This window comes from Scyliorhinus torazame, chromosome 2, assembly GCF_047496885.1.
Source record: "Scyliorhinus torazame isolate Kashiwa2021f chromosome 2, sScyTor2.1, whole genome shotgun sequence".
NCBI lineage: Eukaryota > Metazoa > Chordata > Chondrichthyes > Carcharhiniformes > Scyliorhinidae > Scyliorhinus > Scyliorhinus torazame.
The window spans coordinates 204,479,320-204,503,100 of record NC_092708.1 but is presented as its reverse complement, the minus strand read 5'-3'; the positions used below and the strand labels follow the sequence as shown (position 1 = coordinate 204,503,100).

The following is a 23,781-nucleotide window of genomic DNA, read 5'->3' as shown; positions in this document are numbered from 1 at the left end:
GTGCGTGTCGTGAGTAGCTTTCCGCTTGTCTGGATGAATGCATCTCTGGCAAAGTTCTGGAGGCTTGGCGCCATCTAGCATGCAGTGGGCGGTCTGTTTGATTGGCACTCCTTCTTCCACAAACATTCACTTTCACCACCACCAATGAACAGTAGCAGCATTGTGTACCATTTACAAGATACTCTGCAGGAACTCACTAAGGCTCCTTGTAGGCAGCACCTTCCAAGCCCATGACAGCTACCATCTAGAAGGACAAGCGCAGCAGATTCCTGGAACACCACTACATACACCATCCTGACTTGGAAATAAATCACTGTTTCTTCACTACTGTTGGGTCAAAATCCTAGAACTGCTCGCCTAACAGCACTGTGGTTGTACCTACACTATTGGTATTGCAGCAGTTCAAAAAGGTGGCTCACCACCACCTTCTCGATGGCAATTAGGGTTGGGCAATAAATGCTGGCCTAGCCTGCAAATAAATATTTTTAAAAATTGCCCATGCAAAGGTTGTGCAGGTCAACTGCCTTTTGCTGATGTAATCCATGTGATGTAGGGCCAACCTGATTGGAGTTGGGGGATTAACAGCATGGATTTGGGAGGTGCCAATATATTCTTGGGATTTGGAAAAGAAGGATAGGTTGGAGTTTGCGAGGATAAAGGGTTTAGACTTTTTTGCGGGAATATGTTTTCTTTATTCGGAAGGAGGAGAATTGTATCTGAGAAGAGGGAACCATTTAAAATGTCAGCTAGCACTATAGAGAAGTTGAATGGTCAGCTGTTTAGTGTGACTTGATGAGGAATTAGAGATGGGTCTTGTGGACAAGATCAGCTTGGCGAGCGAGTGAGGGGAGAAACGAGAAACTTTGTAGGTAGGCAATGTATTAAATCTAAGTGGTGTTACCATAGAGTTGGCAAACTATATGGGAGGTTTAGGTTTAGCTAGTGTTAGCTGTGTGTTATTGCGTTTAATTTGAGGCAGGTGGTGGGATCTTGAACACTGACTGCAGTTGTTGGTTTAGGAGGTGCTTGCTTGAATCTGTAACTGCCAATGAATTTGTATGGAAGTATGTAAAAATTAGCTCCAGTTTTCCTTTATCGACTGGCTTTCTGGAATAGAGCTGGCAACACCCTTTTAAAATGGGTAGGTGAATTGCAGGATTAGCTGTATGTAGTCGTGGCACTGGTGCCCTTCCCCGTAGGCTCACTTATTTGGCTAGTATCTGATTGAGACAACCCAAGATCAGGTTTCCTACTTCTGATGATTATCCATTGACCCTGGCTGGAAAATGAATGTGTAACGAGGAAAAGGTTGCATTGGCATTTCAATAGTACTTGCAGCTGAGGCTCATTAATAACGAGAGGCCAATAGAACATACAGTGCAGAAGGAGACCATTCAGCCATCGAGTCTGCACCGACCCACTGAAACCCTCACTTCCACCCTATCCCAGTAATCCAATAACCACTCCTAACTTTTTTGGGCACTAAGGGCAATTTAGCATGGCCAATCCACCTAACCTGCACGTCATTGGACTGTGGGAGGAACCCGGAGGAAACCCACGTAGAAAAGGGGAGAACTCCTGCAGACTCCTCACAGACAGTGACCCAGTGGGGAATCGAACCTGGGACCCTGGCACTGTGAAGCCACAGTGCTAGCCTCTTGTGCAACCGTGAGGTACTGGAGGATGAAGGGAGCCTGAGGAAGGGAGAAAATGGATGGGAAACATAGAGCAGGAGGGGTTCTTGTGTGAGTTGTATGAGGTATAAACCAAAGAAAAGGGAACATGTCTTTCACACCATTGCAGGCTTGCTCATAAGCTAATTCATCTGGCTTTTATTACATGCAAACAAAATACTTTCCTCTTTTCTTCAGCCACAGTCCAATGGATAAAACGCTCAGCACTATTGGCAGTGCCGTATTTCTAATGAAAGGCTTTGTCTGACCTTTAAGGTGGACACAAGACCCTGTGGCACTATTGCGAACATAGCAGGGCAATTAACGCTGAGTTGTGGCCAATATTAGTTCCTCAACCAGCATCACTAAATCACATAATCTGGTCATTATCGTATTGCTGTCTGTTGGAGCTTTCTATGCATAAAAACGCTGTCATGTTTGCAACAATTGCAGCAGTGACTACACTTTTAAAGTACGTCATTTTCGGGAATTTTATAGTGAATTGTATAAATCAGACCCCCCAGCCGGGAGGAGGGGCTTCTCCTGGTAAAGGCTTTTAATGAGTCCAAGGAGCTGGGAGTGCACCCCCCAACATTATCATAGGCATCGATTTCCCTTATTTTGAAGTGGGATAAGGATCCAGAGAGCTGTGGGTCGCATAGGCCTATCTCCCTGTTGAATGTTGATGCAAAATTGCTGGCACAAATCTTGGCAGTGCGCAAAGAGGACTGTGTTCCGGGGGTAATAGGGGAGGACCAGACGGAATTTGTGAAGGGATGACACCTGACGTCCAACATTAGGTGGCTTCTAAATGTAATAATGATCCCTGCGGAGGGGCGTGAGGTCGAGGTGGTGATGGCCATGGATGCAGAAAAGGCCTTTTATCGGGTGGAGTGGAAGAACCTGTGGGATGTCTTGGGAAGGTTTAGGTTTGGGCAGGGATTTGTGGATTGGGTCTGGTTGCTATATCAGGCACCGGTAGTGAATGTAAGGACCAACCAGGTTCGATCAGACTATTTTAGTCTGTGGAGGGGGACAAGACAGGGGTGTCCACTCTCCCCACTACTCTTTGCCCTGGCCATAGAGCCTTTGGCAATGATGCTGAGGGCATCGAACATTTGGCGGGGGTTAGTGAGGGGGGGGGGGGGGGGGGGGGGGGGGGGGGGGGGGGTGGAACGTGGGGTCTCCTCTACGCGGATGATTTACTCCTTTTATATAACAAACCCGTTGGGGGGAATCGCAGGAATTATGGGAATACTGGAGGAATTTGGCCGGTTCTCAGGTTACAAACTGAATATGGGAAAGAATATTGGGCAGCACGGTAGCACAAGTAGATAGCACTGTGGCTTCACAGCGCCAGGGTCCCAGGTTCGATTCCCCACTGGGTCACTGTCTGTGAGGAGTCTGCACGTTCTCCCTGTGTCTGCGTGGGTTTCCTCCGGGTGCTCCGGTTTCCTCCCACAGTCCAAAGATGAGCAGGTTAGGTGGATTGGCCATGATAATTTGCCCTTAGTGACCAAAAAGGTTAGGAGGGATTATTGAGTTACGGGGATAGGGTGGAAGTGAGGGCTTAAGTGGGTTGGTGCAGAATGGCCTCCTGCACTGTATGTTCTATGTAAGTGAGGTTTTTGCGATCCAGGCAAGGGGCTGGAGAGGAGACTGAGGGTGATGCCATTTAAAGTGGTGGGAAGGAGTTTTAGGTACCTGGGGATTCAGGTGGCAAGGGACTGGGGTCAGCTTCATAAACTAAATTTGGGCAGGGTGACTGAGCAAATGAAAGGGGACTTCCGTAGGTGGGACGTACTCCCGCTGTCATTGGCGGGGAGGGTACAGACAATGAAGATGACAGTCCTCCCGAGATTGCTGTTTGTGTTTCAGTGTCTCCCAATCTTCATCCCCATGGCATTTTTTAGGAAGGTGAACGCGACGCTCTCGGGTTTTATATGGGCCGGGAAAGCCCTGAGGGTGAAGGTCCTTCTTGAGAGCGGGGGCGCGGTGAGGGGGGCTTGGCCCTTCCGAACCTTATTAACTATTACTGGGCGGCCAATATTTTGATGATTAGGAAATGGGTAGTGGGGGAGGGGTTGTGGGAGCGAGTGGAGGTGGCACCTTGTAAAGGCACGAGAATGAAGGCTCAACTGACAGCAACTTTGCCGTTCTTGCCGGCTCGTTACTCCACAAGTCCAGTGGTAGTGGCAGCCCTGAGAATGTGGGGGCAATGGAGGCAACACATGAGACTGGAGGGAGCGTCAGTATGGTCACCGATCTGTGATAATCACAGGATTTCTCTGGGAGGGCGCTGGACAGGGGCTTTAGGAGATGGCAGCGGTTCGGGATTTGGGGATTCTTCATTGAGAAGGGTTTCTGAAGCCTAGAGGAGCCAGAGAAGGAGTTTGAGTCACCAGTGGGAACAGATTTGGTACCTGCAGGTACGGGATTTTGTCCGGAGGCAGGTTCCAAGCTTCCCTCGCCTTCTCTAAGGGGACTACAGGATAAGGTGATGTCTAAAACAGGGGTTGGGGAGGGGAGGGTGTCTGAAATATATAAGGAACTGATGGAGTGAGAAGGAGTCCCAATCGGGAAGGTGAGGAGGAAGTGGGAGGAAGAATTGGGAGGGGAGTTGGAAGTCGGGCTATGGGAGAAGGCCCTGAGGAGAGTCGATGCATCCTCGTTGTGTACCAGCCTTAGCCTGATCCAGTTCAAGGTGGTCCACAGGGCTCATATGACGGTGGCCTGGAAGAGTAGGTTTTTTGAGGGGGTGCAGGACAGATATGGGCGGTGCGATGGAAGTCCGGTGAATCATGTACATATGTTTTGGGCTTGTCCGAAGCTGAGGCGATTTTGTCAGGGATTCTCAGAAGTCATGTCAGAGGTCCTGGAAGGGAGGGTGACTCTGAGTCCAGAGGTGGCAATATTTGGAGTGTCGGAAGATCCGTGAGCCCAGGGGGAGGGGGAAGGGGGGCGGGGGGGGGGGGGGGGGTGCGGCGGAAAGAGAGGCCGATGTTTTGGTCTTTGCCTCCCTGATGGCCCAGAGACACATTTTGCTGGGATGAAGGGACTCCGAGCCTCCTAAGCCAGGGGTGTGGGTCAGTGACATGGCAGGTTTCTTAGGCAAGAGAAAATTAAGTTCGCCTTAAGGGATTCATTACAGGGGTTCGCTCAGAGGTGGCAGACGTTCATCAACTTCTTTAAGGAAAACTGACCGTCAGCAGGGGGAGGGGCAGGCATGAAAGTGAAGAATAAGGGCAGGGAATCTAATATATGGGTAGCTAGGAGTTAGAGCGGGGGGGAAGTTGGGTACGTTATGGTGGGGTTTTTGCGTGTGTTGGACCGCTCTGTTTAGAATGTTAAAATGTTAAAATTATAAATGCCTCAATGAAATATTTTCTAAAGTACATCATTTGCTGTAGAGCACTTTGACATGTGCTGAAGTTGTAAACAATGCGATTATGAATGCAAGTTTATTCATTCTTGTACTGTGGCTGTCATTTGTTTGGGATCACTCAGGGTAAGAAGAGCAGTGATATCAGACTTGTATTGGATAAATTCACAGCATTGAGCTAACTTGCGCACATTAAACTATTAAATAATAAGTCCAGAGTGGGTAACCACTGCAATTTACTGATGACACTGCCACGACTCTCACCAATTTTTACAGATGCACGCACCATTGAAAGCATTCTTTCTGGTTGTATCACAGCTTGGTATGGTTCCTGCTCTGCCCAAGACCGCAGGAAACTACAAAAGGTCGTGAATGTAGCCCAGTCCATCACGCAAACCAGCCTCCCATCCATTGACTCTGTCTATAATTCCCGCTGACTTGGAAAGGCAGCCAGCATAATTAAGGACCCCACGCACCCCGGACACACACACTTCCACCTTCCGTCAGGAAAAAGATACAAAAGTTTTAGGTTACGTACCAACCGACTCAAGAACAGCTTCTTCCCTGCTGCCAGCAGACTTTTGAATGGACCTACCTCATATTGAGTTGGTCTTTTCTCTACATCCTAGTTATGACTGTAACATTACATTCTGTAGTCTCACTTTCCTTCCCTATGTACGGTATGTGTTATCTGTATAGCATGCAAGAAACAATACTTTTCGCTATACTAATACATGTGACAATAATAAATCAAATCTTTGAGTAGATCTCTGTAAGGTAAGGTAAAGTCGCCATAGTCCCTGATGACCATAGGCTGATTTCATCTTTGAGGGAGTAGAGCTGACTGGTGGTTTAACCTGAGGATCACCGCACCTCGGGTGAGGGGCAAGGTTGAGAAGGCCGGACCTTCATGAATAGCCTCAATATGGGAATTGACCCCACGCTGTTGGCCTTGTTCTGCATCGTAAACCAGCTGTCTAGTCCACCGACCCCCATTGCAATTAAATCATTGTCTTGTTATCATCAAATGGTATTAAGCCTATTTGAAATATAGACCTTTAATCACATTTGTTGTATAATTTTTATTAGACGGTGAATTGAACTTTATCCAGCGACTGTTAAATGTGTGCACATACTGAGTGGCTGTTTTTGTGGAGAAATTGCAGCATAACACCTGTCCTATTACTCGCAAGAGCTGAATTATCATCTTTGTGGTTCCAAAGTGGAATTAATAGCTTTGGAGCAGCATTACTCTGAATATTCACATTTCCCTGAAGCAAATTTAGAAAGGCTCAATATTTTCTTCGGTGGCTATTTAACCAGCAGCCTTCTGAAAGGAGTTTACACTTGAGTTGTCGCTACTGCATGGTAGCACAGTGGTTAGCACTGTAGATTCACAGCGCCAGAGTCCCAGGTTTGATTCCCGGCTTGGGTGTCACTGTCTGTGCGGAGTCTGTATGGTCTCCCCATGTCTGCGTGGGTTTCCTCCGGGAGCTCCGGTTAGGTAATTTGGATTACTGTTAGGTAATTTGGATATTCTGAATTCTCCTTCTGTGTACCCGAACAGGTGCTGGAATGTGGCGACTAAGGGATTTTCACAGTAACTTCATTGCAGTGTTAATGTAAGCCTACTTGTGACAATAAAGATTATTATTATAGTCTCTGAGGCCTCATGCTGGTGGAAGATTTTGACCCACTCATGTTGCAGTTAAACCTGTTCTCCACAAGGATTTTAGTAAGGAGTAGCGGAACAAGGGTGAGCATCTTGCACTACATCCACTCGAACCGAGAAAGAAAGCCAGCAAAGCTGTACAATGCAATGGTGAAGTAGCTATGCATATGGGCTTGTCGTTGCTGGTGGTTGCCATGCAAATGACTTGAAATTATGTCCAAAGTGTATTGCACAGAGGTTTTCTTTTACAGAATCGAAGTATATGGAAATAAATAACTTGTATTCACAGTTAGATAGATTTTTGATAGACGAGGGAGTTCAAGGGAATTGAGACTACAACCGGTTCAGCCATGATCTTATTGAAAGGCAAAGCAGACTCAAAGGGCCGAATGGCCTATTCCTAAGTCCCATGTTTCTACTCCTGACCTTGCACAACATCAGGACATCTATAGCGCTTGACAGCCAAGGAAATACTATTGAAGTGTTGTCACTGTTGTTCTGAAGGTAATTTGACAGCCAATTTGCACACAGCAAATTCCCACAAACTGCAGTGAAATAGTCTGTGCTTTAGTGATGCTGATTGAAGGACAAAAATTGACTGGACCATGGGTAGAATGCCCAGTTGGGTCATTCTGTCTTTTGCATCCAAAACTGATCATCATGATTGTATATGCACTGTAGCCATCCGTTGCAATGGTGGTGCCAATGATTTAATAGATAATTGATTAGGCTGCCAAGGAGATGAACATTTGAAGCTAGGAAAGGGGAGCTGCACTCCGCAAGTTAATGGCACAATACTTAACAAAACCAAAACGTGGATCTTGATGTGAAATTAATAAACAATTTGTATGTGGTGTGGTATTGCCAGTGATAGATGAACGCGCACACGCATAATGTGTTTTTTTTTTTGTTGGTCTAGATGAGAAAATATAAGATTCTCCACACGGGTAGTACATGGGTATACTGAATGCATGTTTTGTATATACAATATGTGAATAATGTATGTTTTGTGTGTTGAATATGTGACTTTTTTAATCAATTGTTCACATTTATGAATGAGGTGCTGTTTGCTGTGGAATCTGCTGTTCTCTTGTCCACGCATAGTTGATGTTATATTGTGCCGTATATATCTCAAAAGGGTGCCTGCAATGGATTGTTTAAAAAAAAACATTTAGAGTACCCAATTTATTTTTTTCAATTAATGGGTAATTTAGCGTGGCCAATCCACCTACCCTGAACATCTTTTGGGTTGTGGGGACAAAACCCATCCAGACACGGGGAGAATGTGCAAACGTCACACAGACAGTGACCCAGAACCGGGATCGAACCTTGGTCCTCGGCGCCGTGCGACAGCAGTGCTAATCACTGTGCCACCGTGCTGCCCGCAATGCATTGCTTTTTGAAATTTTTTCTAGTAAGTATTAATTTGACTGAATACAGACATATGAATTAGGAGTAGGGCATTCGGAACCTCGTAACCTCAACCCCGCATCCCTGCCTACCCCAATAACCTTTCATCCCCTTGTTACTCAAGAATCTTATCTAGCCCAGCCTTAAAAATATTCAGAGACTCTGCCTCCACCATGATTTGAGGAGGTGAGTTCCAGAGACTCATGACTCTGAGAAAAAAATTCTCCTCATCTCTGTATGAAATGAGTAACTTTCTATTTTTTAAACCGTGACCTCTAGTTCTAGATATGCTCACAGTAGGAACATTCGCTCACTATCCACCCTGTCAAGTCTTCTCAGGGTATTCAAGGTTTCAATCAAGTCACCTCTTACTCTTCTAAATTCCAAAATTCCAGTGAATTGTAAAACATTTATGTCTTAAATAAAGAGACCAATACTGTGCACAGTACTCCCGATGTGGTCTCACTAGTGTCCACATAACTGCAGCATAAACTCCTGACTTTTGAATTCCGTTCCCCTTGCAATAAATAATGACATTCTATCAGCTTCCCTGATTACTTGCTGTACCTGCATACTAGTCTTTTATGATTCATGCGCTAGGACACCCAGATCCTTCTGAATCTGAGTTCCTCAATCTTTCACCATTTAGTTTATTTTTTTATTCTTCCTATGGACCATTTAACATGTGCCCGCATTATACTCCATTTGCCAGATTTTTGCCCACTCACTTAACTTATTTTAAATAAATATTTTTATTCTCCTTTTCCATATTTTCATCAAAATTTCCAACAGCAGATAATCAACAATAACAACCAATATAATGGCAATCCCATAGCCAACAATCCCCTTATCCCACCACCCTCAAACAGCTCCCAACTTTTTGAATACCAAACACCAGTGAAAAAGAATTATTAATAACTTATAAATTCCAAACCGCACCCCCTTCCCCAATGTTCGATTTCATCTAATTCATGAAAATGCATGATGAACAAGGCCCATGAGTTGTAGAACCCTTCCACCCTCCCCGTCAGCTCAAACTTTACTTTCTCGAGCGTTAAGAACTCCAGCAGATCCCCCCGCCACGCCGAGGCATAGGGCGGAGAAGCAGACCTCCACCCCAACAGAATTCACCTTTGGGCGAATAGCAAGGTGCAGGCCAAGACATCTGCCTCCGCACCCGCTTCCAACCCCGACGGATCCGACACCCCGAATATGGCTTCCACTTACTTAACTTAGCTATGTCCCTTTGTAGCCTCATATTCTCTTCACAGTTTACTTTCCTTTCTTTGTGTTTTTAATGTATTTTTTCCAAACTTATATAAAGCGTTACAAAACATAAACAATTTGGGGAGCAAACTCCCCAACACACAACTATGCAGTTTGTACAAATGTTTCCCTTTTTCACCCCCCGCCCCCCCCCCCCCCCCCCCCCCCCCCCCCCCCCGGCGACGAATAGCTCCTCAAACACACGAACATCCCCCACCTTGCCTCGAAGCCCTCCGCTGAACCCCTTAATTCGTACGTGACCTTTTCTAGCTGAAGAAAGTCACACAAGACCCCCAGTCAGGCCGCCACCCCCCGGCGGTGTTGCTGGCTGCCACTCCAACAGAATTATTCGCCGGGCAATCAGAGAGGCAAAGGCACCAACGTTGTCCCTCCTCCCTTCCACCAGCTCCGGCTTCTCTGATATCCCGAAAATCGCCACTATCCTTGTTAACACTGTGGGCAGACCCACCCAGAATCTCTCCAACTTTCCGCAGCCCCAGAACATATGTACATGATAGGCTGGTCCCGGCCCACACTTCTAACACTTGTCTGCCACTCCCTGGAAGAACCCGCTCATTCTTGCCCGAGATCATATGTACCCTGTGTACAACTTTGAACTGTATCTGGCTCATCCTTGCACATGAGGAGGTCACATTTACCCTTCGTAGCGCCTCACTCCATACTCCCCAGTTTATCTCCTCTCCCGTTTCTCACCTCCATGCTCTCCCAGCCACCTGTACACCTGTATATGCCTCCGATCCTGCCCTCCCTTCCACATCCGAAAGCAGCAATCGCTCCAACAGTGTGTACCTCGGCAACCTGGAGAACTCTTTCCAAACCTTCCACATGAAGTCCCTTACCTAACCTAAACTCACTTCCTCTGGGGAGCTCTACCCTCTCTTTTAGTTCCTCTATACTGGCAAACCCCTCTTGCAGGTACAAATCCCTCACCTTATCCAGTCCCACTTCCTCTATGTACCATCTCCCCCCACGAAACCGTCGTTTTTGCACAGTGGCGCCAGCACCAACATCCGTTCTATCCTGAAATGCCTCCTCAGCTGATTCCAGACCGTTACTGTGGACTGCACCACTGCATCTCCGCATATGTCCATGGTGCTGTCGGCAATGCTGTCGTCACCATAGCCTTCAAGCTGGACCCCCGACTGAATTCTTCCTCCCATCTAAACCCATTCTGCCCCCTCCTTCTCACCGCCACCTCACCTTCTCCACGTTTGCCACCGAGTAACAGTGTAGCAGGTTGAACAACGCCAACCCTCCATTCTGTCTCTGTAACAAGATCCTCTTAACCCGTGGAGCCTTCCCTACCCATGCAAAGTCTGAGATAATCATATCCAGTTTTCGAATGAAGGCCCTCGGTACAAAGATCGGAAGTGTTTGGAATCTGTACATCGGCAGGATGTACATCTTCACCGCTTGGACCCTCCCTGCCAAAGTCCGGTGCAATGAGTCCCATCTCTTCAGATCCTCCCTAACCTCCTCCACCAGCTTTGTTAGATTCCATTTATGTAGCATCGCCCATTCCCTCGCTACCTGAATTCCCAGATATCTAAACCCGTCTCTCACCGATCCAACCTTTTCACCGGGAATACTTCACTTTTCCCTCCATTTAGCTTATAGCTCAAGAATGCCCCAAGCTTCCTCAGCAGACGCATGATCCTCTCCATGCTCTACAGCGGGTCCGAAACATACAGTAGTAGGTCATCCGCGTATAGCGACATCCAGTGCTCCCTTCATCCCCTCGTAATCCCTTGCCATTCTCTGGACCCCCTTAGCCATTGCCACAGGCTCTAACGCTAACGCAAACAATAGCGGCGACAGTGGGCACCCCTACCACCTTCTCCTGTGCAGTTCAAAGTTTTGTGAGCCCATGTCGTTGGTCCGTACACTCGCCTTTGGTGCCACATATAACAGGCGCTCCCATGCCACAAACTTCGGCCTAAACACAAACCTTCCCAAGACCTCAAACAGGTACCGTCAATCCACCTGGTCAAATGCCTTCTCTGCATCCATGGACACCACTGAGATCTCGACGGGGTCACATTTAACATCCTCTTTATATTACTAGAAAGTTGCCTGTCCATTACGAACCCTGTCTGGTCCTCCTCAACGACCCCTGGGACACATCTTTCCAACTTTCCTGCCACCAAATACGCCAGCACTTTCACATCCGTATTTAACAGTGATATCGGCCTATACAACGGATGTTCCAATGAGTCTTTCCCCTTCTTTGGCATTAATGTGATCACTGCTTCCAGCATCGTCTCCAGCAGCCCCCCCCCCCCCCCTTCTCCAACGCCTCATTAAACGCCCCCAAGATATGTGGTGCCAGGTCCGTTATAGAATCCGCTGGGTAACCATCGGGCCCCGGGGCCTTCCCCGAGTTCATGATCTCGTAGTTATGGATCCTCTTGGAAGGAGTGATCACAGTATGGTTGAATTTAAAATAAAGATAGAGTTTGAGAAGTTAAAATCTAATACCAGTGTCTTGTGCTTAAACAAAGGACACTGCAATGGGATGAGGGTGGCTTTGGCGAAGGTAGACTGGGAGCAAAGACTTTATGGTTTGGCAATAGAGGAACAGTGGAGGGCCTTTCAAGCGATTTTTCAGAGTGCTCAGTATAAGTATAATATATATATTTAATAATCTTTAGTGTCACATGTAGGTTTATATTAACACTGCAATTAAGTAACTGTGAATATCCCCTAGTCGCAACACTACTGCCCCTGTTCGGGTACACTGAGGGAGAATTCAGAATGTCCGAATCATCTAGCAAGCATGTCTTTCGGGATTTGTGGGAGGAAACCGGAGCACTCGGAGAAAACCCAGGCAGGCACTGGGAGAGCGCGCAAACTCCACACAGACAGTGATCCAAGCCGGGAATTGATCCCGGGTCCCTGACGCTGTGAAGCAATAGTGCCAGCAAAGGTATATACCAGTGAAGAGGAAGGACTGTAGGAAAAGGACTAATCAGCCATTGATATCTAAGGAAATAAAGGAGGGTATCAAATTGAAAGAGAAAGCATTCAAAGCAGCAAAGATTAATGGGAAACTGGAAGATTGTGAAATCTTTAAATGTCAACAGAAAGCCACGAAAATTATCAAGAAAAGTAAGATAGATTGAGAGTAAACTAGCTCAGAATATAAAAACAGATAGCAAACATTTCTATAAATCTATAAAATTAAAAGAGTGGCTAATGTAAACTTTGGTCCTTTCGAGGATGAGAAGGGGGATTTAATAATGGGAAATGAGGAAATGGCTGAGGCATTGAACAGGTATTTTGTTTTGGTCTTCACTGGAAATGAAAATGAAAAATGAAATAAATCGCATATTGTCACGAGTAGGCTTCAAATGAAGTTACTGTGAAAAGCCCCTAGTCGCCACATTCCGGCGCCTGTTCGGGGAGGCTGTTACGGGAATTGAACCGTGCTGCCGGCCTGCTTTGGTCTGCTTTAAAAGCCAGCTCTTTGGCCCTGTGCGTACATTACACGCCAGTAATTGATGACAAGGAAGCTGTGGCACGTGAGGATCTAAAACTGATCATTATCACTAAGGAGGTAGTGTTGGGCAAACTAATGGGGCTAAAGGTAGACAAGTCTCCTGACCCTGATAGAATGCATCCCAGGGTACTAAAAGAGATGACGCGGGGGGGAATAGCAAATATGCTCGTGATGATTTACAAAACATTGCTGGACTCTGGGGTGGTTCTGGTAGATTGGAAAACAGCAAATGTGATGCCACTGTTTAAAAAAGGGATAGACAAAAGGTGGGTAACGAGAGGCCAGTCAGTTTAACTTTTGTATGGGAAAATGCTTGAATCTATCATCAAGGAAGAAATAGTGCGACATCGGGATAGAAATTGTTCCATTGGGCAGGTGCAGCATGGATTCACGAAAGGTAGGTCACGTTTATCGAATTTATTGGAATTCTTTGAGGACATTACGAGTGCGATAGACAACGGGGAACCGATGGATGTGGTGTATCTGGATTTCCAGAAGGCATTCGACAAGGTGCCGCACAAAAGGCTGCTGCATAAGATAAAGGTGCATGTCATTACGGGTAATATATTAGCATAGATAGAGGATTGGTTAACTAACAGAAAGCAAAGAGTGGGGATAAATGGGTGTTTTGTTGGATGGTGATTAGTGGCTAGTGGTGTGCCTCAGGGATCAGTTTTGGGACCGGGACCTCAATTGTTTACAATTTTCAGAGATGATTTGGAGTTGGGGAGCAAGTGCAATGTGTCAAAGGTTTGAGATGACACTAAGATGAATGGTAGAATAAACTGTGCAGAGGACACTGAAAGTCTGCAGAGGGATTTAGTGAATGGGCAATGGTCTGGCAGATGGAGTACACTGTTGGTAAATGTGAGGTCATTCAAGTTGGTAGGAATAGCAGTAAAATGGACTAATATTTAAATGGTTAAAAAGAATTGCAGCATGCTGCTGAGCAGAGGGGGACCTGGGTGTCCTTGTGCATGAATCGCAAAAAGTTGGTTTGCAGATGCAGCAGGTAATTATGAAGGCAAATGGAATTTGGTCCTTCATTGGTAGAGGGGTTGAGTTTAAAAACAGAGAGGTTATGTCGCACTTGTATAGGGAACTGGTGAGGCCACACCTGGTGTACTGTACTATTTTGGTCTCCTTACTTGAGAAAGGATGTACTGGCACTGGAGGGGGTGCAGAGAAGATTCACTAGGTTGATTCCAGAGTTGAGAAGATTGGCTTATGAGGAGAAACTGAGTAGACTGGCACTATACTCATTGCAATTTAGAAGAATGAGAAACATGTAAAATTATGAAGGGAATAGATAAGATAGAAGTAGGGACGTTGTTTCCACTGGCGGGTGAAACTACAACTATGGGGCATAGCCTCAAAATAAGGGGGAGCAGATTTCAGACTGAGTTGAGGAGGAACTTCTTCATCCAAAGGGTTGTGAATCTGTGGAATTCCCTGTCCAGTGAAGCAGTTGAGACTATCTCGTTGAATGATTTTAAGGCAAAGGTAGATAGATTTTTGACCAGTCAAGGAATTAAGGGTTATGGAGTGGGCAGGTAAGTGGAGCTGAGTCCACGAAAAGATCAGCCATGATCTTATTGAATGGCGGAGCAGGCTCGAGGGGCCAGATGGCCTACTCCTCCTCGTTCTTATGTAACCCAGTTGCTTCTACATCCTGGTTTCCCGAACTGTAGGTCATCTCTCCCTAATGTGCTAATACCATGATTTTTTTATTTTTATTTTAAATTTTTTATTTATTACTAACACGTTATAGACCAATTAGCTCTTTTTTCAATAATTGGCTACGGTGGGCTTTCAACATTTTAAAGTAGAAGTAAGGGGTCTCAAAAAGCCATTCTGGGGGACAGTGGAAGAGGAGAGGTGGGGTGGGAGAGAGATGTTTACAGAGAAGTGCTTTTGGTGGTTTTCAGAGTCATCACTTCATGACTTGGTCTGAGAGGGGTGGTGAGAAATCTGTTCAATTGTTAAAGTTAGGCTTTCTCCTCTGACTGTTAATTACTGTTAATTGACACTGCTTATTATTTTTTCTGAATTGCTACTGTTTTAATGGTTATTAAACGTTCTAAATTCATCATTTAAAAAGTGTTCTTTCTTCCCACATGGTTAAATCTCGAGGACTTGATGTGATTTGCAATTGGGATGTTATTGCAACAAGTGAACCCATGAAGCTTACTTCAGATAAATCAAAAAAATCTTATGAGCCAGATTCTATACGTGAGCAGGCGCACACCCAGCCCTGGCAGGCAGATACTCAGACTGATCCAAAAGGCTCCAGGCCTAATTTGTAGCCATCGCCTTGGATCCCTGGCAGGCCATGCCCCAAGCTCGAACCCCCGCCCAGGCCCCAGGTTCGAACCCCCGCCCAGGCCCCAGGTTCGAACCCCCGCCCAGGCCCCAGGTTCGAACCCCCGCCCAGGCCCCAGGTTCGAACCCCCGCCCAGGCCCCAGGTTCGAACCCCCGCCCAGGCCCCAGGTTCGAACCCCCGCCCAGGCCCCAGGTTCGATCTCCCCGCCCAGGCCCCAGGTTCGATCCCCCGCCCAGGCCCCAGGTTCGAACCCCCGCCCAGGCCCCAGGTTCGAACCCCCCGCCCAGGCCCCAGGTTCGAACCCCCGCCCAGGCCCCAGGTTCGAACCCCCGCCCAGGCCCCAGGTTCGAACCCCCGCCCAGGCCCCAGGTTCGAACCCCCGCCCAGGCCCCAGGTTCGAACCCCCGCCCAGGCCCCAGGTTCGAACCCCCGCCCAGGCCCCAGGTTCGAACCCCCGCCCAGGCCCCAGGTTCGAACCCCCGCCCAGGCCCCAGGTTCGAACCCCCGCCCAGGCCCCAGGTTCGAACCCCCGCCCAGGCCCCAGGTTCGAACCCCCGCCCAGGCCCCAGGTTCGAACCCCCGCCCAGGCCCCAGGTTCGAACCCCCGCCCAGGCCCCAGGTTCGAACCCCCGCCCAGGCCCCAGGTTCGAACCCCCGCCCAGGCCCCAGGTTCGAACCCCCCGCCCAGGCCCCAGGTTCGAACCCCCGCCCAGGCCCCAGGTTCGAACCCCCGCCCAGGCCCCAGGTTCGAACCCCCGCCCAGGCCCCAGGTTCGAACCCCCGCCCAGGCCCCAGGTTCGAACCCCCGCCCAGGCCCCAGGTTCGAACCCCCGCCCAGGCCCCAGGTTCGAACCCCCGCCCAGGCCCCAGGTTCGAACCCCCCGCCCAGGCCTGCTAATACCATGATTAATTAACAGAGCCAACCCACCACCTTTTCTTAACTTCCTGTCCTTACTGAATGTCACACATTCTTCAAAATTCATATCCCAATCTATATCATCCTTGTGAACAATGTAGGAATTTTAGCTGTATTGTATTATAGGTATTATTTGCAGTAAGGGTTAAAAGTCTGGGTTTGTGTGTGTTTGACTGCTGCAGTCATGTTTTAAAAGAATCTTGGTTTGAAAGTTTGGGAGCGAGGAGTTGCAATTAAACCATCATAAAACACTTGGGCGAATGCAATTTTTTTGGATGCTTCATTGGTATTTGGACAGTCTGAGTGAGTGGGCACATGATGGCAGATGCAGTATAACGTGGATAAATGTGAGGTTATTTGCTTCGGTAACAAAAGTAGGAAGGTAGATTATTATTTGAATTAAATTGGGAGAGGCGACGAGAGCTTGATGTCCCTGTGCATCAGTCGCTGAAATTAAGTGCGCTGGTACAGCAGGCAATAAAAAAGGCAAACGGTATGATCGCCTTCATAGCGAGAGGATTTGAGTTTAGGCATAGATATGTTTTACTGCAATTGTATAGGGCATTGCTGAGGCCACACCTTGAGTATTGTGTACAGTTTTTGTGTCCTTATCTGAGGAAGGATGTTCTTGCTATGGAGGGACTGCAGCGAAGGTTTGCCAGGCTGATTCCTGGGATGGCAGGACTGTCATATGGGGGGGAGGCACGGTGGCACAGTGGTTAGCACTGCTACCTCATGGTGCTGAGGACCCGGGTTCGAAATCCCGGCCGTCTGTCCGTGTGGAGTTTGCACGTTCTCCTCGTGTCTGCGTGGGTTTCACCCCCACAACCCAAAGATGTGCAGGGTAGGTGGATTGGACACGCTAAATTGCCCCTTAATTGGAAAAAAATAATTGGGTACTCTAAATTTATTTTTAAAAAGGACTGTCATATGGGGAGAGACTAAGTCGGTTGGGATTATATTCATTGGAGTTTAGAGGAGAGAGAAGGGATCTCATAGAAACTCACAAAATTCTAACAGGATTAGACAGGGTAGATTCAGAAAGAATGTTCCCGATGGTGGGGTAGTCAAGAACTAGGGGTCATAGTTTGAGGATTTTAGGTCTGCGGTGAGTAGAAATTTATTCACTCAGAGTGGTGAATCTGTGGAATTCACTACCACAGAAAGCTGTTGAGACCAAAATGTTGTGTAATTTCAAGAAGGAATTGGATATAGCTCTTGGGGCTAAAGGGATCAAGGGATATGGGGGAAGACGGAATCAGGGTATTGAACTTGATGATTAGCCATGATCATAATGAATGTCAGAGCAGACCCAAAGGGCCGAATGGCGTTCTCCTGCTTCTATTTTCTATATTTCTTCTAGAAATCACTCCTGGAGCGGGGTATCCTTTCCTCACTGTTTTACAAAATTAAAATAAAATATTGGTGTCTCTGTCCAGTATTGCAGCCACTGTTGGGGGTCTGGCCTGGGATCGTAATATCCTGTAACCATGTCGCTATAATGGCTATCAGATCATAGTTATTAATTTATATTTGCATTATTGGTTCAACTCTTTTTTTTTCCCCTTTGATTTGAATGCTCCGTACGTTTAGATACAGATTCTTTAGTTTTGTCCTTTTATTATTTTTGTCACTTTTAGCCTTATCTGTTGATTTGCTTTTCAATTTGTACTCTGTCCCTTCCTGTCATGGTCTGTTTATCACTTCCTTTATTAATACCGATCTCTCTTGCCCTGTCTCCAGCTATTTGGTTTGCCACATCTTCCCAGATTTGACCTTTGCCCCATTATTCTATTTGAAACCCTGTCTACTTTCCTTGTTACGCAGCTCACTTGAACAACAACTCTTGCACTCAATGAAAATGCACTTAAGTTCTCAGTTGAGTTGTATTGATGAATGTAGCTGAGGTAGGTGTATGCTCAAGCTCAATGGCAGATGCTCCTAGAAGATAGGGGCTGAAGTCCATTGCTTGGCTAAAGTTGAACAAGCGTTAATCTATGTTTAACTGTGATAAACCTGAGCTGGGAGTCTGATGCAGGTGCTAAGTTGCTGAACTGTATAATATCTCAACACTGTCTTGAAACCGTAAAAATTCAGCCCATCAGACTGAAACTTCGGAGTCCGTCCTCCCCATTTCAAGATATTGATCAGTCATACTTTTCAGTTTATGTTCTGGGAACAGGGGATGGTAGTGAAACTAATGTTATACTCTGGATTGAGCTGGAGCCCATGACCAGTCCTCCGGGTCAAGGTGCCTCCCAGTATTGTACTGACAATGCCCTCGAGTCTAATCTCAGGTAAGTGAGGATAAAACAGGCCCACCCTAAACCATTTTACAGCCAATGAAGTACTTTTGAAGTGTCATCACTGTTGTAGTGGAGGAAATAGTTTGTGCCCAGCAAGATTCCACAAATTGAAATTATTGACCAGATCATCTAAATTTTAGAGGTTGGTTGAGAGAGAAAAATACTGTCTCGGTTGCCACGGAGTGCTCATCTCCAAAATAGTGCCACAGGATCATTTATTTCTGCCTGAGGGGGCAGGCGGCGCTTCGGTTTAACATCCAGTCCGTATGATGGCACCTCTGGCAATAGCAGCACTCACCCACTTGGCCTGGATTTTGTGCTCAAGCCCTGAACCATCTGACTCATGTCAAAGTGTTACCCACTGAGCCATGTACAGCTGGTTAACAAAGAGCAACATTTGAGTATGCTTCCACCAGATCACAATCCCGCGATACCTGCTCAAAACTGCATCAGTGCAGATGTCGGACAAGGAGAGGGTCAAGTTCAGTCGTGATTTCCCCCCCTCCCTTGTTGGATTAGCTCACAAATGGTTTGTGTCCAAATAACATCACAGATGATCCATTTGGATGAGCTTGTCAAGGGCTGTAGCTGTTTAGAGCTGTGCCTTAAGAGTACAAACTGGGGGTGAGATTCCATCATGCCCCCTTCTATTCACATGGCTATTGTTGACCCCAGCTGCACCATAATTGCCTTCTTTCAGTCGCAGCTTGTACCTGACACTCTGCCTTGCCTTTTTCTCTGTAGCTAATGTTCACAAGGAGAAGAATCACGTGATGTATGAAGGCAAACACATACACTTCTCAGAGGTCGATAACAAGCCACTGTGCTCCTACAGTCCCAAGCTCTGCAAACAGCGCCGACTCAACGGCTACGCATTCTGCATCCGCCACGTTCTGGAGGACAAAACTGCCCCTTTCAAGCAATGTGAATTTGTAGCCAAGTACAACAGCCAGCGGTGCACGAACCCTATCCCGAAATCTGAAGACCGAAGGCAAGTCGACCTTTTTTTAACTGTGTAAAAGCAGGAAAGGTGGGAGTGTGTCATTTTAACCATACACACCCATCTGAAAACTGATGAGATTGAATGTAATGTTGCTTTTACACCCACGTGATTTTACCAGTCAATGGTAATATTGGGCAGGGTATAAAGCTGATGTCCTGCACGGTGAGCTAACTAACGTATCTCAAGTTTCTCAGACCACATTGAATAAATGCAATAAAATGATTTCCAAAAAGGCTTGAGTGGATGGAATCGCTCTAGTTACATGCTAGTGTGTGTAATTATTTTATTGGTAGCAAAGAGCTACTGTTGTGTGAACCGTGTGTCATCAAATTGTTTGGATTGTCGCCAATCCCCTCCTTTTTTAAAATCCCTTTTACGTTGCAGCACGCCCACATATAATGCTCTTCCTAAGGTGACAGCTCTGGGGAATAATTTCGCTCATACAGGACCTCCCGAGGCAGCTTTCATTGAGTGAGCCTTGGGGGACACTCTGTCGAGCCCCCCAGGTGTCTCCTGATACAGCTGGTAAATCAGCTATGGTGACCTATTTGCCAGTTTAGATTTGTAGCCATCTGCTTAACAATATGACCAGGGTCAGGAAAGAAAGCAAGTATGAACCCATTTCCCTTCGCAATGGATGGTCCTCTATGTGATCAGGACTGTGTGGTCGTCACTCCTGCCGATGTTGTTGCTGGCAGACTCCCCTCCGTCATGTGGATTGCTGAGGAGGAGGTCCAGTTGGTTATTCCCCCTTATTGGTTTACACCAACTGCCATGAACCCTGTCCGGGAGTTTGCACCCCACGTAACCCGTGGAATAAGCATTGAAAGGTTATGCACAGACGTCCAGTATTATTGCAACAATGTTTGTGAGCTTGTGAATTGTCCCTCGTGGGGGGAAAAAGGGATTACATTGAGAATGAAGAAACCGAGAAAGACCTCTAATTGAGTTTGTGTTTATTATAAAGCTGAACCTTGCCCGTTGCTGCTTAAATGGAATTCTAAATTCAATGGGATTAATGGTCACCTGAATGAAAAAAAGGCAGCTTATTTTTCACAAAAGCCTGCTTCGAACAGTTGGCTAATCATTGTGTTATTGTTAGAATCATAGGTAATTGAAGAAGCTCTGAGCATTGACCAGGGCACCACATACTTTGTTTGTATCTGCTCTTCACTCCACTGCCTGCTAACATGGTTGCCCCCTTGCTGTTCCCTTGTTTTACAAGGATACACGTTTTATCTTGAAATAATTTATTTGGTTGTACCTGATGTGTTGGGTGTTCTGGATCACATACTGGTCACCAACACTTGAAGTAGTGCAACACTATTTTATTAAAAGGTTAACTATTTAAACATACTTGAACTGTGGGTAAATAAGATACCAGCTTTAACTAAAGACCTTTGCTTTGTCCTAACTAGTTGATGCCCTCAGCACATGGTGAATGTCTGTGTTGCAGGCTGTGAGCTCTGTGCTCCTAGCTAGCTGCTACTCGAATGAGTGGGAACTCTGATGTCCCCTGTCTTTATAATTCGTGTGCTCTTACTGGTGATTGGCTGCAGTGTTGTGTATGTTGATTGTGTCCATCAGTGTGTGTCTGCACCATGATATACTGGTGTATATTATGACAGCACCAACACATGACTTACTTCACTCTTGTTTCTTACTCTGCGGTCGTGGTTATTTTGTCATATTTATTTTCTCCCTCCCATCTTGGTGACCTAAATTGTTGAAGTATCCACAGTGTTATTTGCACTGTTGCCCCACATCATCTTTTCAACTGTTCCACTGTACCATTGTGTTGTGCAGCTGAGTGCCAGTGCTATTTGTTGCTGAAAGAATTTGGGAACACTCAACGAGTATGTACATGCACCTTCCCCCCTGCTTACTACCCCACCAAATGGTAAAGTATGTCGATGCGGACCGACTGAGGGCAGTTTTTCCCCTTTTATTTTTCCCTGCTGCCTTTCCAAGAGCTTCCATTTGACTTTCATATTGCACAACACGTTTATTATATGCCTAATTCATCCTAGCTTTTTTCCACCACCAGTGGTTGCTCAATATCCAGCAATACCTCATCATTGCACAGTGGTTTGCAGATCTTTTTGAATGGTGGACTCCGCTACCTATATTGGGGCATACTCCATCCTAACCCTGAAAAGCCAGCACCAGCCACTTGAGCGAACATTAACATTGCAGAATTGTATTTAGCTCATTCAGGTCCAGCAACAGGCATAATATGTGAATAAGTCAACAGTAGCGAAAGAAAAAACCTTTACAAACACACATCTTGGCTGGACATTTCTCTTTCTACAGCAATGAAGAGCTGAGGGGTGATGTAGGGAAGGTGTTTCCAATTATTAGTGGGCCCAAAACCTGGGGATATATATGTAACTATATATAGAAGACAGTCACTCATCAATCCAATAGGGGATTCCAGAGAAATTTATTTACCTGGAGAGTGGTTTAAATGTGAAAATCATTGCCTCATGGAATAGTTGGGACAAATGGTACAGATGAATCTAAGGGGGTGTTTAAGATAAACCCATGAGAGAGAAAGGAGAAGAAGGCTATGTTGATGGGGTTAGATAAGTTATGGTGTGAGGAGAGTTAGGTGACCTTAAGCAAAGGCACAGACTTGCTGGGTCAAGTGGGCCTATTTCATACAAGTTCTGTGTAATTCTGTGATACACAGTTTGGAACCTTGTACAACTCAAAGCTCTAGCCACAATCTCCAAGTTTGGGCGGAGATATTTTAAATTATACTGTTGAATCTTTTTCATGGTAGAAGTGGAAGCAGCTGTCCATATGGAGTTTGCACATTGTCCCTGTTCTGCGTGGGCCTGACCCCCACAACCCAAAAAGATGTGCAGGGTAGGTGGATTGGCCACATTAAATTGCCCCTTAATTAGAAAAAAAAAGAATTGGTACTCTACATTTATTTAAAAAAAAGAAGAGATTGCAGCAGGAAAATTTCTCCATGTCCACCATTGCATGTTTCTGAAATCTTGGGTTGAGAGCAATGCAGTGCTGGGATATTTATGCCGAGTTAGATCATGGTCCTGACACCCAGTGCCCTAAGGAATATGGAGCTCACTGGAGCAAGGTCTTGTACTTTGTGTTGTCGTGATTGTTCCCTTACTGTGCTGTGCTGATTCTTTCTTCCTTCTCTGACAGATACTGCAACAGTCACCTGCAAGTCCTCGGTTTGGTGCCCAAAAAAGGAGCGGAAGAAAAAGAATGAGCAGCTAGAGGACGTGCGCTCCAGACTGCACCCTGATGCTACCATGGCAGTCAGCCTGGCAGTGCCCTCACTGCCCTTGAAGGCGGCAAATGGTTTGAACGGGCCAACACGATCCCCACAGAGGCCACGGTTGACTCTCCAATACTTGGAGCATGAGCTCGACGACCCGTTTGCTTTCCCCGATGACGATGACTGCATCCTGAGGAAAGGGACTGTCAAACGGAAGCTTCAGACCAAACTCGTGCAGCAACGACTGCTGCGAGAGCCTGAGACATTCAGACTGCAAACAGAGCACTTTATCCCCCATATCGCACCATTACGGCCGCTATACCCTGGTACTCCCCCTCTCTCTAGCCCCCCCCGACCCGTCGGGACTGTCGCAGGGCCTGCTATGCAATCCACCCCCCACCCCCGACTCCCAGCTTGCCACAAGCGGCGGCTCACTGTATTGCTACAACAACGCCAGCCTCTCACTCGCCAAATGGAAAGACCCACCGGCCTGCCTCGTCGCCGCAGCAAACGCCACCACCACCGCCACCTTCCGCAGCCGACCCAACCTTCGCCTGTCGTGACAGTAAAGGACTCTCCCCGGCCCGATGTGGTTGTCCTCAAAGCTTCAAGCTCCACGCCGGCCTGCAAGCAGCACTTGGCATGTGTAAGCAGGCTGCAGAGACTAGCAAAGCTCTGCGCTGAGAAACAACTGTTGCACCCGGGATCTCTTCCCACATTTAGGTAGGTGTGCGTTCGGAATGCAGTCCTTTATCACATACGGCTCCTCAGGGCAGCCAAGTAACTCCCTGGGTAGCCAGGTTGATGCAGTGAAAACAAGCAGCAATTAATTAAAATAAATATTATGAACCAAAACAATATGGGGCACTCCGAGATGGCCCATAAAAGTTTCCAAGACTGATACCAGAACTGAGGTTATAACTAGCAAGAAAGATTAAACCAACTAGGGCTCTTTTCTCCATTGTTAAGAATGCTGAGGGATGACCTGATGGATATCTTGATGATTATGAGACAGTTTAGTGGCGTACACGTACAGCAAACGCTTCCACTGGTTGGGTA

The 23,781-nt window shown here is 46.7% G+C and overlaps 1 protein-coding gene across 2 annotated transcripts in view; it reads left to right on the top strand.

Annotated features, from left to right (window-relative positions):
• The window catches only part of LOC140395301 (INO80 complex subunit D-like), a 51,468-nt gene extending 28,365 nt beyond the window's left edge, over window positions 1-23,103 (top strand). For both annotated transcript variants that reach the window (XR_011936152.1, XM_072482903.1), the window contains 2 exons: window positions 19,214-19,460; window positions 22,647-23,103. Coding sequence is in view for 1 of the 2 variants with exons in the window: in XM_072482903.1 (XP_072339004.1) it covers window positions 19,214-19,460; window positions 22,647-22,713 (314 nt within the window). In the remaining variant the exon portion in view is untranslated. The remainder of the gene's footprint in view (window positions 1-19,213; window positions 19,461-22,646) is intronic.
• Window positions 23,104-23,781: the final 678 nt, after the last annotated feature.